We start from the raw sequence: 17,383 nt of genomic DNA, 5'->3' as shown, positions 1-17,383 counted from the left end.
ATATTCTATTGTGAATAAAATATAAGTTTATGAGATTTGTAAATTATTCCATTCCTTTTTTACTCACAATTTGTACAGTGTCCCAACTTTTTCTGATTTGGGGTTGTACATCGCACAAAAGATGAAGCGTCAGTTTTACTTCAGAAAATCACCGTAAGAGCTGAGTAAACACAGTAAGTTATAAGTGCGCAAGTACATAAACGAATTTCGGTAGAGTTGATGGAGCATTTTCTTTAAAAACAAAATAATTCCACCTCGTCTTCAGCAGCTGCCTCAGATTTCGGGAGTAAATAGAGAGAGCTATGTGGATTAATACATCCAGCCACACAACACCTACAACGCTTGGGAGATGTTCTCCTCAGTGCAGGAGCTGTGAACTCGATCAGGGCGGGGCTATGTTAGAACGGCAGTGTCTGTCAACACTCGTGGGCGGGGCCTGTGCTTAGTGACGTCACTAAAACAGCATTCTGAAAACAGGTCGTTGGGAGACACTGCTGATGATTTATGGGGATTAATAAAAAAGGAGTAAGTGGATTTTTATCACTATTGGCTGGTTGTGTACACACACTGCCAACACACATTTATGTCCAAACAGCATGCAAAAGTGAATTTTGCATAATACGGGACCTTTAAAAGCCATGTCCAAAACACATAATCATAACATTCTCATTATAATTTTATGTAGCCAATATGACAGACTTGCGCTGCACATGTTGCACTTTACTGTATTTTCCTTTTTTGAAGTGATTCAATCATATTTCAAGCAATTCAAGCCCATTATGTTGAACATTGCGCATCTGAAGTGTCTCAGCTGAAGGAAATAATACATTATTTATATAATAATGTATTATTATGTTCATGTTAGTTGTCATTGCATTAAGTAATGTTAAAAGAAACAAATAATGTATAGGTACTGTAAATGTTGAAATTAGATTAGCAAATGCTAATTTTCATTGTTAGTTCATGTTAACAAATGGAACACACATTTAAAATGTAGTTTTTCTCCTCTAAAAATGTACAAAAAATATTGATGACTCATCCTGCACTACACAGATTTGCGTCCAATCAAATGCTCTCTAAAATGAGAATGCCCCTCCCACAAACTAGCAAGTAGGAAGTATCGTGGTTCATTGCTGTAATGTAACCCAAACTACAAGTTTCAGAAGAAAATGCATTGACACACACAGGAAATAAATCTGAAAATCAAATGATTTCATGGGGTTTTTCCATTTAGGCATGTGCAAAACTATAAATTTTAATAATCATCTAGTCGGTGGGTTGTCTGAATGACTAGTCGCTGTTAAGTTAGTATAATTAGGCTGTGTCATGCATAGCAGCCCGCCGTCAGAAGTGTTTCTGAGGGATTCATGCAAATCCTTCAATAACAGCCTCTTTGAGAACATAAACAATTAATAAGAAGAATTTATAATAAGAAAACACATCTTATATGACTTTTATTTCAAAAGAGGCCTACTCACAGCATGCAAGTCCTGGAACCATGAAATAAAGCTATAACTGCCTATAAAAAAAAACTATAAAAATACTCCCTTCTGTGAGTTCTATTATACTTTAGATTAGAACTGCATCTGTGCTACAACGACACTTTTTACATTGTCATAACATAATTTTTGTGACTTCAGTTCTTCTGTGCTTTCCTACAAGAGCAATCCGTACAGCATTCTCAATGGTTTATAAATGTTTTTAATATTGAGACTGCGAAAGGACAACCGAAGTCGGACTAATGTTTATAAATGTTATGCAAGAAAGACATGCTCACATAACCGCGTTGCGTGAGAAACAAAGAGTCATGCAATTCATGATAAACATAACCTGATGGTGATAGTGCCTTCAGGTTGAAGAGACACAGCGACAGTGACTCACCACATTCCAGAAGAACGGATTGAAGATGATCGCAATAACAGCCACGCAGAACCTGGGCTCTGTCAGGTCCATTAACCTCGACAGCTCTGTCAACACCGACACGTCCATCTGAGGAGAGAAACACACCACCAAACAGAACAAAAGTGTGTAAATGTGCACTTTTAGGATATTTTAGGTCAAAAACAGAACATGCATACCTGCAAACTCATCGCTGGTCTGACATCGGAATAGGCCAGTCACGTGATTCATGCAAATCGAGGTTTTTTTTTATTTTATTTTTTATATATAATAATTGATTATTTATTATTATGTTCATGTTAGTTGTCATTGCATTAAGTAATGTTAAAAGATACAAATAATGTATAGGTAAATGTTGAAATTAGATTAGCAAATGCTAATTTTCATTGTTAGTTCATGTTAACAAATGGAACACACATTTAAAATGTAGTTTTTCTCCTCTAAAAATGTGCAAAAAATATTGATGACTCATCCTGCACTACACAGATTTGCGTCCAATCAAATGCTCTCTAAAATGAGAATGCCCCTCCCACAAACTAGCAAGTAGGAAGTATCGTGGTTCATTGCTGTGATGTAACCCAAACTACATGTTTCAGAAGAAAATGCATTGACACACACAGGAAATAAATCTGAAAATCAAATGATTTCATGTGCAAAACTGAGTTTTATTTATTTATTTTATTTTGGGGCGGGGGGGGGGGGGGGGGGGGTATAAAAAAAAGCAATATTTTATGGTATTTTCTTTTCATCTAGCCTAATAAAGCAGTGTTTGTACTTTGTGTGAGGGGTAACAGCTGTATTTCTGCTCTTACATAAGCACCACCTACTGTCAGAGTTTAGTATTTTCATTCACCCCCGTCTGCCGTTTTGGCTCAGACCAGTTATACTGTATATAACACACATAGTCAGTTATTAGGCTTAAACATGAGATTTATCAATTTTTTACCTTTTTGTTTGTGCCAAAAACTTGTATTATGTGAACTATAAAGTTTATGTTGCCATAGACATTGGTGTTGCTTCAAAACATAAACAGCATGTACTTCTAATCTAATATCAGATTTTTACAACACATCAAACTGTGTTGTCGCTCATTTATAGCATAACTTTAGCAGTTTACGTCGCTTCTCATTTCAGAAAACTTGAGTGCATTTGTGAAGATTATCATGATGAACAAAATGTGTCAAGAATCAAACTTTTCTTGGTCACTGCAACAAAGCCAAACCAAAAATCCTATTGACTTTTTTGTCGAGGGCATTACAATCATAACATGCTGATTGAGCAACTTTATTTTCTTCAGATCTGAACGTTACATTTGATCATTATAGCAGGGATTATGTAAAGAGACTTGCCCTGTATTAATTACAGTGGCAGTTTTCACAACTAGACAAATAAATGCTATTAAATCCATCACCCACATTTACGCAGAAGACTTCATTTTGTTGCATCCACACCATTTTATTCCCTGAGGATTCTAGTATTATGCAACAAACTGTGATTTATTGACGCCATCAAGTACAAAAGGGCATTAGAAAGGAACAAAGCGGCCTTTTAAACACTTGCTGTGTGAAGACTGCTCTTTGTTTATGGAAAGAGGGGCTGATATTGCCCTGAGCGATGTCTCCTCTTCTAGTCTCAGTAACACACATTAGATAGGCCACCAACATAAAAGCCCATTGACTGTGTTTACATGCACAACAGATTTCAAGTTAATCTGAATTTGCCCGTGGTCCCGTGGGCTAAAACAGAGTAAACTGATATTCTGTGTCCTTAAACTCTGACTGGCATATATTCCTGGTCCAACACACCCGTCTGGAAGTTTCTACCAATCCTGAAGACCAGGAGCCTCGTTTATTACCGTTGCGTTCGCACAAAACATGCCCTGAAAGAGCCGTACGCCACTTCCGATAAGTTGTGATTTATAAAATCAAACTTGACGGGAAAATGTGCGCACATGCACGCGAAGTTTGCCGAAGCCGATGGTGATATTATGAGTCCTAATCATAAATACAGTGCATGTTCACAATTTAAATAAATAAAAGAATGATTTAAACAATGTTTTACATTTGATATATACATTTAGATTAAATATGCCATTCTCATTAATGGAGTTAAGCACTTAAATAACATGAAATCATTACAGAGAAGTTACATTTTTTATATTCTAATAAATGGAAATGTTTGTAGTGGATGCGCTGCGTTCGAACACTTTTCCTGTGGCATGCTGTGTGTTAATGTTTGCTTCAAACTCGTGGTCTGAGAAAATATTTTCACACAAATAATGATCAATAATGCACAATAAGGCCTGTTTCCATTAAAAATATGAAGCAATTGAAAATACTATTTGACCAGTGGAAAATATTCAGAAAAACTTTCTCTGAAATGTATTATATACTATTTGATTTATTTATTCAAAAACAAGGCGAGGACCGGCTACTATATTCTTTTTCGCGATGTAATGTGCCGGCACATCCATATCTCATATTTTCCTAATGTCTTGTACCGTTAAACATGGTATATCACGTGGATGAATATGCATATGCAAATGATATGCAGATGAGGATATGCATAGTAAAACGAGGCGCTGTAAGCTCATATATGGTTATTTCGGGGAGGAGATAACCATTTATAATGTGCACACAATCTTCCAGTGACTGGGATTTATAAAGGGAATTTTGCGCAGGTTCTGGCGTACGCACGGTTTTTGCCGTACGCCATTTATGACTTTTGGGCGCACGTACACTTTTAGTGAGGATCCTACACACAGTTTTATAAATGAGACCCCTGGTTCAAGTCTGCAGGATTGGACACTCTTAATCATTTCATTCAAATATTTATTTATATGTGCATATCTAAACTACGGAAGCCCTGAAACGCAACGTAAAAAAAAAAAAAAATCCGTCAAAAATAAATAAATAATTCTAGTACCTTTAAAAAAAAAAAAAAAAAAATCCGTCAAAAAAAAAAAATTCTAGTACGTAAAAAAAAAAAAAAAAAATCCGTCAAAAATAAATAAATAATTCTAGTACCTTTAAAAAAAAAAAAAAAAAAAAATCCGTCAAAAAAAAAAAAATTCTAGTACGTAAAAAAAAAAAAAAAAAATCCGTCAAAAATAAATAAATAATTCTAGTACCTTTAAAAAAAAAAAAAAAAAAAATCCGTCAAAAATTTTTTTTCTAGTATTTCAAGATTAAAGTCGAAACGTTTCAAGAATAAAGTCGAAACGTTTTTAGAGAATACAGTCTTCTGTAGAAGTTGCGTGTGTGCATTCATAACGGTGCGTGTCCACTGGTGCATGGCGTGTTTCCAATTCTGAATTTTGTGTGTGTGTGTGTGTGTGTGTGTGTGTGTGTGTGTGTGTGTGTCTGTGTAAAGAAATGCACTTGTGAAGTCGAACTGCCTCGGACATGGATCTACACAAAATAGTAGCTTTTTACTTTTATCTGGGCTTTCAACAAAAAGAAAATTCGAGGTGCCAATCTACCAACATGCATTACCATGGCGTTGCCTATAGACGAGCACACAGACTCCGCCGGAGTAGGTTCACAATCTGGTCGAAACTTTATGTGGCAGTGTTTTTGACATGTTTTCGTGCTCGTCTATAATAGGCAACACTATCCGGGTCGAGAACACTTAACAGTAACCGCACTGATTCCCTCTTCACCGTTCTGGATACATTTTAAGTGCATCATTCTGTATCCAATCATGTGGCCGGATCCCGTTGTTTCCTCAGATATAAAGCTGGCTACCTCCATCCAGTCTGAAAAGTGTTTTCGCCTGTAAAGTCTATTCCGGCGCAGTATATTTTGTAACGTCCTAAGACAAATGGTAATGCCATGTTGGTAGATTAGCACCTGTAGAATGTCCTTTTGTTGAAAGCCCAGATAAAAGTAAAAAGCTATGTTTAGATCCATGTCAGAAGCAGTTCGACTTCACGAGCGCAGGTCTTTCCTAAAAAAAAATTACGACTTTATTCTCGTAATGTTTCGACTTTAATCTCGAAACATTTCGACTTTAATCTCAAAACAGTTCGACTTTAATCTCGAAACAGTTCGACTTTAATCTCGAAACAGTTCGACTTTAATCTCGAAATGATAGCATTTTTTTTTTTTTTTTTCAGATTTTTTTTTTTTTTTTTTTACAGATTTTTTTTTTTTTTTTACATTGCGGTTCAGGGCTTCCGTACTAAACACATGTAATTTTGTGTGATATTAGATACAGAGACAGTGAAAACTGTCCTGAAAATATGTAGCCTAATTTCGGTGACCAAAGATGAGTTTAAAAGGATAAAATTATTGGGGACTTTAACTGTATAAGCTACGCCCCTACTTCCGCTCTGTGAAGCGTTTACTACGGTAAAGTTGGCTGAGTGGATCTGGTATTCGGAGCTGGTGCGAGTGAGTGGAGGCGGGGTACATTTGCATATTCATGTATTCATGTATTTCATGCATTATTTTGGAGATTATTGACTACAGGGAGACTTTGACTGTATAAGCTCCGCCCCTATATCTGTTCTGCAGCTGAAACAAAATCATCAGATTGTGATGACCCGTTGACAGCGCGTGCACAAACAATCAAAAGCACGTTAAACAATTACATTAGGAAAAAAATACCACGACGCAATGATGATGATAAACGAGCAGTGTGTTGCTGTTGCGTGATCAGGGAGCTGGAACTACAGGCTTCTGCAGTGAGATGATCTGACCTGACTGTAATCCACGTTATTCAAGCCTCCACAGCAGTCCAGGGCGAGGGTTTCTGTCCAACAGCGACTCTGAATCAGACAAACAGTCTGCTCTCTTTCAGGAACATGTCACTAGCATTCAGAATAAACGACACACACTTTTATTACCGTAATTGGTGAGGAACTTTCAGCATGCAAAACACAGCGGACATGACAGTTTACCTTTGACCTGCTTCAGTCGCCTGGAACTCTGGGAAATGGAGTTTTTAGTCAATCAAACGCTTGAGCAAGATATCAAATCACTCTGTTTTATGTAGGGATTTATTGACTTTGTTTTGTGATAGACTATTAGTTCACTCGTAGGAAACAGTGTATTGATGTTCATCATACTGAGACTGAGTTCGCATTGGTATTTTTTCTTCTTCTTGTATTTGTTTCAATACTGAATTCAAATTGGTCTTCTTTCTTGTATCTATTTGCATAACGAATTGTGTTTGGTCCTGCGCACACTGGTCACAGAAGATGCATTCAATTTCTCTAAATTTTAAAATTTAAATTTTACACCTACAGGCACTGGTAAATGCTTTCAGTAAATATATATATATAATTTTTTTTTTTTTTTTAGTTTTGTGGGTTCTCAAACCTGTCCTGGGGACCTCACACCACATGTCTCCCTCACCAGGTTTGAGAACCACTGGATTTTAGAGCAACAAATGTGGTTAATATTTATTTAAAAAATGTCCCCCAAAATGCCTGATAAACATGATTTAAGTCCTGATCTCCTCTATAGACATGCATGAAATCAATGCCCTGTTTTGTAAAGTCATATTTTACATTTACCCATAACATTGTCCTGAGATGTTGATTTATGACAAACAATTAGAAAATTAGTCAGATTTAAATGATTATTACAAAATGTGGTTACATTTTATTTTAAGGTGACATAGTTACATTATACTTACATAAATAGTAATATTAATTAACTACATGTACTTAGAGTTATGGTTATGGGTTTGGTTTAGGGTTAGTTACTTGTAATTATACATAATTTACTGTTATTACTATAGTAATTATATATAGTAGCGTCACCTTAAAATAAAGTGTTTGCCATTTAAAATAAAATATTTCCATAAGAGTGCTAAATTTTACCGCTAAATTGATGTCAGTCATTTTAAAGACTAAGTAGAAGTGGTTGTGTTGGTGAAACCTCTGAAAAGCCCTAAATATGCTCTTTAAAGGTCATCCAGACTTAAAACTGTGACATGTATGGTGAAATTCACTTAAATATAATGTATAACAGAGGACAAAAGTCTATTCTAGAATGATTCTCATGAATGTGGTTGAACAGAATGTATTTTTAATGTTGCCACATTCACCCAGAATGTGGCATAATATTTCAAAATATTCATTCACTTCTTTTGCAAAACATATGAAGTATTTAATAATTCATTTACGTTGGGCTGTATTTACACAAGTGTTCTCATGAATTAAGCATGTGTATATAAACAGCATCTTCAACTTTACTGTGGTGACAAATGTTCAAGAGCATTTGTAGGCTATTGGGTGATTATTAGTTGTTATTTTTAATGACTTTATGTTCTCGAGTGGGTTATGCGAGCATGTTTTCCCCCATGTAAAGTCAGGGTAGAGTCATCAATGATTCTCTGTGAGTCACTTCACATGCGAGAGATACAGACGGGGAAGAAGGATAGAGTTTAGTGGATAGATAGAGAGTGGGTTTGAGTCCAGTGTGCGTCACGTCCCTCTGTCCTGATCCTCTTCTCTTTTGCAAACATCAAAAACGGCAAAGAAGATAAAAGGAAGATTGTGAAGGAAAAAGTCATGCTGACACAGCATCTTATGATATGAATGTGTTCTGCTGCTCAGAATCTCATATAGAAATGAAAAAGTCAATGTGTTGCAATGCTTTTTTTAATATGATTTTTATGGTGCAATCCATCCTTGATTTAAATATCTCAAAGTCCCCCTGTGGTGAAAATCCAGCTTTTAATGTTGTTTATGTGTCTATGTGGTGTTTTTAATCTGCTTTAAGACAAAGCATGTGTAAGTTCATAAGTCGACAGCATTGCTGAGTATTTCCTCCTTAAAACTGCAGTGAACCAAAGACAGTCTCAAAAACACACTTTGAAATCGCTGGTGTTTCTGACGTCACAAACTACCTTGTAACCAATCAGATCAACGTGTGATCGTCAACCAGTGGATCTCTGAGCTGAGTGAGTGAGTGGAGGCGGGGCTCATTTGCATATTCATAGAACCGCGCATACTAAATGAGGCAAGGGTGTCGAGTTACATTCAAGATATTTTAAGCAACAAAAAATTATTTCAGGGGGAATATTTTTTTGAATATGTCATTTTGGTGCTAAAGATTATTCAGGTGAATAGAGATAAAATGATTGACTAAATCATGCTAATGATTTACCACTGTTCATTCTCATTTAACTAAGCTTTGTCTCATTTCTCCTATATGTGCCTTAAAACTAAAAGGCATTTGTTTAATTAAGCAAATAAATAAAGATGCACAAATAATGCTGATTTAAAAAATGTACTCTATAGTTTCTACCTAAATTGTAATCAATGAATTTCTTTTTGCAACCTAATATACTTTCATAATTTAGAGTGAAATGGTATATTTAATGAGTAGGGATTGTTATTATGAGACTGTGACCATTATTTAAGAGACGTTACGGTAAAAAGCACTTTATTCATGATTCATTCGTGTGGATTGTACTCTTGGATTATCTATGATTGTGTTTTTCACATAAACGTGTGCTTTCACTTGGATTCTCGCATCTCCTCATTCCTGCTCATGTTACGGATAAAAGGCATTACACACAAAAAGCAGAGTGACAAAGAATATAAAATGTCACTCTGAAAGAAAACAGAAAAATGAGGCTGATGTGTCCAGATGCACAAAATCATTCATTCTCATTTGAGCCGAGCAACCCATTCACTGGCAATCAGTCCAGATCCTGCCACTCGTGAAAAGGCTCTATTTCGGGGAGCTTTAGGTGTTGCTTTACCCGCATGAGTCCAATAAGAGCCGATAGTTCAGGCGGTTCGAGGACTGGAACTTATCAGGCTGGAACCATTGAGAAAAGATGCTGATAAATGCCTTTCAGTTCGCTTGCTTTGTCCTGTCTGTGCAGGGTGGTTATTTTCGGAGGAAAGCACTTTTACATTATAACTAGCCATGTGACAGCCGCTTTGAAAGAGACATCTGCCAAAATCAGTGTTGCTTGGTCATAATCGTCACTTAAAGAAGTCGTCACTTATGCTAACTACAGGGTTTGCATTCCAGTGTTGTAGTCAAAACCGAGACCGTGTCAAAACCGTGTGTGCTGAGATTACAACAAGACCACACTTACACAAAATAAGTGTACTTGAAGTTTATTTTATAAAGTAAACTTAAAGTCCCCCTGTAGTCAATAATTGTATCCCTGAAAACTCATCTTTGATCACCAAAATTACATATTTAAATGTTTTTTTCTTGGAAAAAAAAATTCTTCATGCCTTAAAATATCTTGAATGTAACTCGACACCCTTGCCTCATTTAGTATGCGCGGTTCTATGAATATGCAAATGAGCCCCGCCTCCACTCACTCACTCAGCTCAGAGATCCACTAGTTGACGATCACACGTTGATCTGATTGGTTACAAGGTAGTTTGTGACGTCAGAAACACCAGCGATTTCAAAGCGTGTTTTTGAGACTGTCTTTGGTTCACTGCAGTTTTAAGGAGAAAATACTCAGCAATGGTGTCGACTTATGAATTTACACATGCTTTGTCTTAAAGCAGATTAAAAACCCCACATAGACACATAAACTACATTAAAAGCTGGATTTTCACCCCAGGGGGACCACAGTAAAGTTCAATAGGCCTGGTTTCAGGGTTTAGATTAAGCCATGATTAGGCCTATCTAAGTATCTTTTATAAACGTGCCTTAGCAAAACATATATATAAAAAATAAAACCATCACTGATGTGCATCTTGAGACAAAACAATGGCACTGACATATTTTAAGATATATCAGTGCAAGTTGATTTCAGTTAAAACAGCTCAAACATGCATGCCTTGTCTGTATATTTTTAAGTATACCTCATGTAGTAAGTATACTAATATCAGTGTACTAGTGTATTGTATACTACTAAATTGGTCCACTTTTTAGTGTATAAAAGTATACTTTTATATATACTTTATGTATACTTTAACCCTGGGTTTACCCAACAAAAAATACTAAAACTAGTAAAACAGAATTATATATATATATATATATATATATATATATATATATATATATATATATATATATATATATATATATATATATATATATATATATATATAATAAAAACTAAAATAGTAAGAGATCCCATTTGTATACATTAGTTAATGCATTAACTAACAATGAGCAATACATTTGACAGTATTTAATAATCTTTGTTAATGTTTGCTATTAATAAAAACACAACCGTTCATTGTTAGTTCGTGTTAGAAACATTTTTTATTTTAAAAATGTATTAGTAAATGTTGAAATTAATAATGCTTTAGAAGTATTTTTGTTATTAGTTCATGTTAACTAATGGAACCTTATTGTAAAGTGTTGCAATGATGCTAAAATAACACTGATAATAATGAACGCCCATTTCTCTTTATTTCAGAAAGTGCTAATCTAGTTTTGTTTGTGAACAACCTTTGCGTTCAGCTGTTGAGTCTTTCTGTCCTTGATAATGTTTTGGACAATCTGGAACAGAAAGGAAAAGTCTTGTCTTCTAAATCCATATAAGTGCAGTAAATGCAACTGTACAATACTGACCACAGATATGATAAGCTGGAACAAATGATTCATTTCAAGCCCCTGTTACCCACTATAAACAAGTGCATTGCTAAGAGAGATCAGGTGGTTCTTTCTGTCTTCATGTGATGCATATTAATAGAAGTTACTTTGGATGTGGGTGTACTAAGGTAAAGTTATGATGAAGTTTTCCCAGCAAAACTTCTCCCATGGCTTGCGGAGTCACACTTTTAAAATTTCTTTCACACAAACATTTACAAGCTATTTTCGCCCATTGCCTTGAGGTAAAAAAACATGTAATAAGGGGTATTCTGTTGTGTTATATAAACAGCACTGGTAAAATGCAATTCTAAAGAAACAACCATCAATATGCACCACGGACAGAGGACTGTGTTTAACCCCTCCAGGGAACTTTGTTTTTTGGTGTTTGCGTCACACATGTGAATGCAGGGAAGGATCGTTGAGTTCGAACTGGAATATTTCTCTGTGCAGATCCAGTTACATCACGCTGGTCAGTCCACTGGGATATTGAGATTCATTTCTCTGTTAATATTGTGATGCAGTTGGCACAGTGTGTGTGTGTGTGTGTGTGTCGCTATCAGCTGAATATACCACCTGCGTGTGGATCATCAAGGCTTATATGGAGATTCGGGCTGATCCCAAACTGTTATTTTCCCACTGACTGTTGTGTCTGACTCACGGTTTTTACTGTCTTTAAGCTTCATAGTGGTAATTTTGCAGAGGATCACTGTACAGGTAACATGACGAGACAAGACAGACGAGACGTGGTTATTCTCGTCCTGTAAAAGTAAAATAAAGTAGGCCTACTACTTGCATTTCTTCTGAAATGCGTCTCTATAGCAAGCACATTGTATATTTATCGTGCAATTTATACGCGAAAATGAGTTTTCACGTGCATATGATACGCATTTTATGGCGTGTAATACGCACGCACTCCACACCCCTAATCCTACCAATGTGTTTACAGTGCATATCATATGCGGGGGGGGGGGGGGGGGGGGTCATTTTCACGTATAGATTGCACGTTAAATACAATGCGTGCAATAGAGACGCATTTCAGGAGATCAACCCAGTCTCATGGGAAACACATGCGAAATGAGATTGCTTCTTGAACGTTTCACGACACTTTCGAGTGTCTCTTCATGAGATATGACCAAAACAGTTTATAACCACCTCCAATTAATAAACAACACAGGGTAAACGTCATAGGCTATTTGTTCATATAAATACACACATTACAACGTAGGCCTATACACGCTATTTTCAGGTTGGAAAGTATAGCCATACTGTATACAGAAGTTGAGGGATGTTTTTAATGCAAGACACTTAATTGCATCACAAATCAACTAATATTGATTTATTGGTTAAATTAGAGAATTTGTTCATCCAAAAATGAAAATTATCTCATAATTTACTCACTCTGACGCCCTCAAGCCATCCTAGGTGTATATGACTTCTTAGCTAAGCACAATCGGAGTTATATTAAAAAAAAAATCCTGGATCAGAGGGTTTACAGTGTGCTATATCATTACAGTATCCTATATCATATGCAAGTATAAAACAGATTTTCGCGTAGCCTATAAATTGCATCAAAAATATAATGCGTGCTACAGAGACGAATTTCAGGAGATCAATCCAGTTTCATAGGAAACACATGCAAAATGATATTACATTGCTTCTTGAACGTTTCTCGACACTTTCAAAGTGAAATATCCAGTGAGTGGCTCTAAAGTTTTATCCGAAACAGATGAATATCAATCTGTCAATGTTTTATTATGTTGGTTGTTGTTCATATCATGGCAGTTCTCAAATGAAATGCTCCATTGCGTCTAAAAAAGAATGTGTCACCGACTCTAAACCTGACTGATAGTGTTAACAAAAGCAAACCTGAGAGAATAAAACACATTTGCTGAAGAATTTTGTAAAAATGCATAGCATGCATACATTTTGGGTAAAATAAATGTAAAAAATTGCATACTATTCCATCAATATATCCCAGTATTAAATGAAATGTTAGTATTATAGTATTAGTAATACAATATTACTATTAAAATTGACAGCTCGTCCAACATCCTGGATTCAATTTTTAACTGAGCTTGTTGTGCATGACTTGTTTTTGAAAGGTAGGCTACATGCAATTTTGACGAGATTAAAGAAAGGAATCTTAAAAGGATAAATAATTGCTTTGCCAATCTTCTTTAAAATGCTGCAGTCGGGTTCGGTACAGAGACACAGACTGATGAAGATTCAGGCCGACTGTTTTCATTAAATCTCTTCCTGTTTTTTACAGTCTATGGTTTTATGTTTATCTGATTCTACACTTATGCTGTGTGATTCAAGGTTGCTGTGGAAATGATGAGCGTCTCTGCCATGGTTACGGGGAAGAACTCGAGCTGCTATCCTCAGGCCTATAGCTAACGTCAGTGCAACGCTGCATCTTCATGAGAGACGACCCAAACAGGGTATAACCAACTACAATTAATAAACAACAGAGGGTAAGAAGTCATATTTGTGCATATAAATACACACATTAAAATGTATGGTAATTTTCATGTTGTAAAGTGGGTGTATAGAAAGGGTATAGAGAAGTGGAGGGATGTTTTTAATGCAAGACACTTCAGCTAATAGATGTCGCCATCATTTACTTACACTCAAGTCATCCTAGGTGTTTATGACGTTCTTCTGTCAGACGAACACAATCTGAGTTATATTTAAAATATTCCCAGCTTTATAATGGGAGTGAATGGCACCTGAGATTTTGAAGCCCAAAAAAGCACATCCATCCATTATTACAGTAATCGACACGACTCCAGGGGGTAATAAAGGCCTTCTGAAGTGAAGCCATGTGTTTTTGTAAGAGAAATATCCATATTTATAACTTTATAAACTGTAATCACTTTATGAACTATAGTGTCTGGCTTCCAGTAACAGCCGAACGTGAGTCGAGTTCTGGTGGAAGAGTGACCTCTGACCCTACGCATGACCTCTGACCTGAGGCATGACAAGTGACCTCTAACCCGACACATGATGTAGGAGTAGCATAAGCTCAGGTGAGAGTAGACAACCTTTGACCCGACGCATGATGAGTGACCTCTGACCCGACACATGATGTAGGAGTAGCATAAGCTCAGGTGAGAGTAGACGACCTTTGACCCGACACATGATGAGTGACCTCTGACCCGACACATGATATAGGAGTAGCATAAGCTCAGGTGAGAGTAGACGACCTTTGACCCGATGCATGATGAGTGACCTCTAACCCGACACATGATGTAGGAGTAGCGTAAGCTCAGGTGAGAGTAGACGATCTCTGACCCGATAAATGACGAGTGACCTCTGACCCGATGCATGACCTCTGACCCGACGCATGATGAGTGACCTCTGACCCGACGCATGACCTCTGACCTGACGCATGATGAGTGACCTCTAACCCGACGCATGATGTAGGAGTAGCGTAAGCTCAGGTGAGAGTAGACGACCTCTGACCCGACGCATGATGAGTGACCTCTGACCCGACGCATGACCTCTGACCTGACACATGATGAGTGACCTCTAACCCGACACATGATGTAGGAGTAGCGTAAGCTCAGGTGAGAGTAGACGACCTCTGACCCGACAAATGACGAGTGACCTCTGACCCGACGCATGACCTCTGACCCGACGCATGATGAGTGACCTCTGACCCGACGCATGACCTCTGACCTTACGCATGATGAGTGACCTCTAACCCGACGCATGATGTAGGAGTAGCGTAAGCTCAGGTGAGAGTAGACGACCTCTGACCCGACGCATGACGAGTGACCTCTGACCCGACGCATGACCTCTGACCTGGCGCATGATAAGTGACCTCTAACCCGACACATGATGTAGGAGTAGCGTAAGCTCAGGTGAGAGTAGACGACCTCTAACCCGACGCATGACGAGTGACCTCTGACCCGACGCATGACCTCTGACCTGACACATGATGAGTGACCTCTAACCCGACGCATGATGTAGGAGTAGCGTAAGCTCAGGTGAGAGTAGACGACCTCTGACCCGACGCATGACGAGTGACCTCTGACCCGACGCATGACCTCTGACCTGACACATGATGAGTGACCTCTAACCCGACACATGATGTAGGAGTATCATAAGCTCAGGTGAGAGTAGACGACCTCTGACCCGACGCATGATGAGTGACCTCTGACCCGACGCATGATGTAGGAGTAGCATAAGCTCAGGTGAGAGTAGACGACCTTTGACCCGACGCATGATGAGTGACCTCTGACCCGACACATGATGTAGGAGTAGCATAAGCTCAGGTGAGAGTAGACGACCTTTGACCCGATGCATGATGAGTGACCTCTGACCCGACACATGATGTAGGAGTAGCATAAGCTCAGGTGAGAGTAGACGACCTTTGACCCGACGCATGATGAGTGACCTCTGACCCGACACATGATGTAGGAGTAGCATAAGCTCAGGTGAGAGTAGACGACCTCTAACCCGACGTATGATGAGTGACCTCTGACCCGACGCATGACCTCTGACCTGACACATGATGAGTGACCTCTGACCCGACACATGATGTAGGAGTAGCGTAAGCTCAGGTGAGAGTAGACGACCTCTAACCCGACGTATGACGAGTGACCTCTGACCCTACGCATGACCTCTGACCCGACGCATGATGAGTGACCTCTGACCCGACACATGATGTAGGAGTAGCATAAGCTCAGGTGAGAGTAGACGACCTCTAACCCAACGTATGACGAGTGACCTCTGACCCGACGCATGACCTCTGACCTGACACAAGATGAGTGACCTCTAACCCGACACATGATGTAGGAGTAGCATAAGCTCAGGTGAGAGTAGACGACCTCTGACCCGACGCATGATGAGTGACCTCTGACCCGACGCATGACCTCTGACCTGACACATGATGAGTGACCTCTAACCCGACACATGATGTAGGAGTAGCATAAGCTCAGGTGAGAGTAGACGACCTCTGACCCGACGCATGACGAGTGACCTCTGACCCGACGCATGACCTCTGACCTGACACATGATGAGTGGCCTCTAACCCGACACATGATGTAGGAGTAGCATAAGCTCAGGTGAGAGTAGACGACCTCTAACCCGACGCATGACGAGTGACCTCTGACCCGACGCATGACCTCTGACCTGACACATGATGAGTGACCTTTAACCCGACACATGATGTAGGAGTAGCATAAGCTCAGGTGAGAGTAGACGACCTCTAACCCGACGCATGACGAGTGACCTCTGACCCGACGCATGACCTCTGACCTGGCGCATGATGAGTGACCTCTAACCCGACACATGATGCAGGAGTAGCATAAGCTCAGGTGAGAGTAGACGACCTCTGACCCGAAGCATGACCTCTGACCTGACACATGATGAGTGACCTCTGACCCGACACATGATGTAGGAGTAGCATAAGCTCAGGTGAGAGTAGACGACCTCTAACCCGACGTATGATGAGTGACCTCTGACCCGACGCATGACCTCTGACCTGACACATGATGAGTGACCTCTGACCCGACACATGATGTAGGAGTAGCGTAAGCTCAGGTGAGAGTAGACGACCTCTAACCCGACGTATGACGAGTGACCTCTGACCCTACGCATGACCTCTGACCCGACGCATGATGAGTGACCTCTGACCCGACACATGATGTAGGAGTAGCATAAGCTCAGGTGAGAGTAGACGACCTCTAACCCAACGTATGACGAGTGACCTCTGACCCGACGCATGACCTCTGACCTGACACAAGATGAGTGACCTCTAACCCGACACATGATGTAGGAGTAGCATAAGCTCAGGTGAGAGTAGACGACCTCTGACCCGACGCATGATGAGTGACCTCTGACCCGACGCATGACCTCTGACCTGACACATGATGAGTGACCTCTAACCCGACACATGATGTAGGAGTAGCATAAGCTCAGGTGAGAGTAGACGACCTCTG

The 17,383-nt window shown here is 38.9% G+C and overlaps 1 protein-coding gene across 1 annotated transcript in view; it reads right to left on the bottom strand.

Annotated features, from left to right (window-relative positions):
• Positions 1-15,934, bottom strand: part of pemt (phosphatidylethanolamine N-methyltransferase) — a gene marked incomplete at its 5' end in the record, with an annotated part of 95,826 nt that extends 79,892 nt beyond the window's left edge. The window contains 5 exon segments of the mRNA XM_079851486.1: positions 1,882-1,989; positions 6,602-6,640; positions 6,642-6,670; positions 14,432-14,588; positions 15,602-15,934. Coding sequence (XP_079707612.1) covers positions 1,882-1,989; positions 6,602-6,640; positions 6,642-6,670; positions 14,432-14,588; positions 15,602-15,934 — 666 coding nt within the window.
• Between the last annotated feature and the right edge of the window lie 1,449 nt (positions 15,935-17,383).

This window comes from Squalius cephalus (assembly GCF_949319135.1).
Source record: "Squalius cephalus genome assembly, chromosome: 19".
Classification (NCBI taxonomy): Eukaryota; Metazoa; Chordata; class Actinopteri; order Cypriniformes; family Leuciscidae; genus Squalius; species Squalius cephalus.
This window is presented reverse-complemented; position numbering and strand designations above follow the sequence as displayed.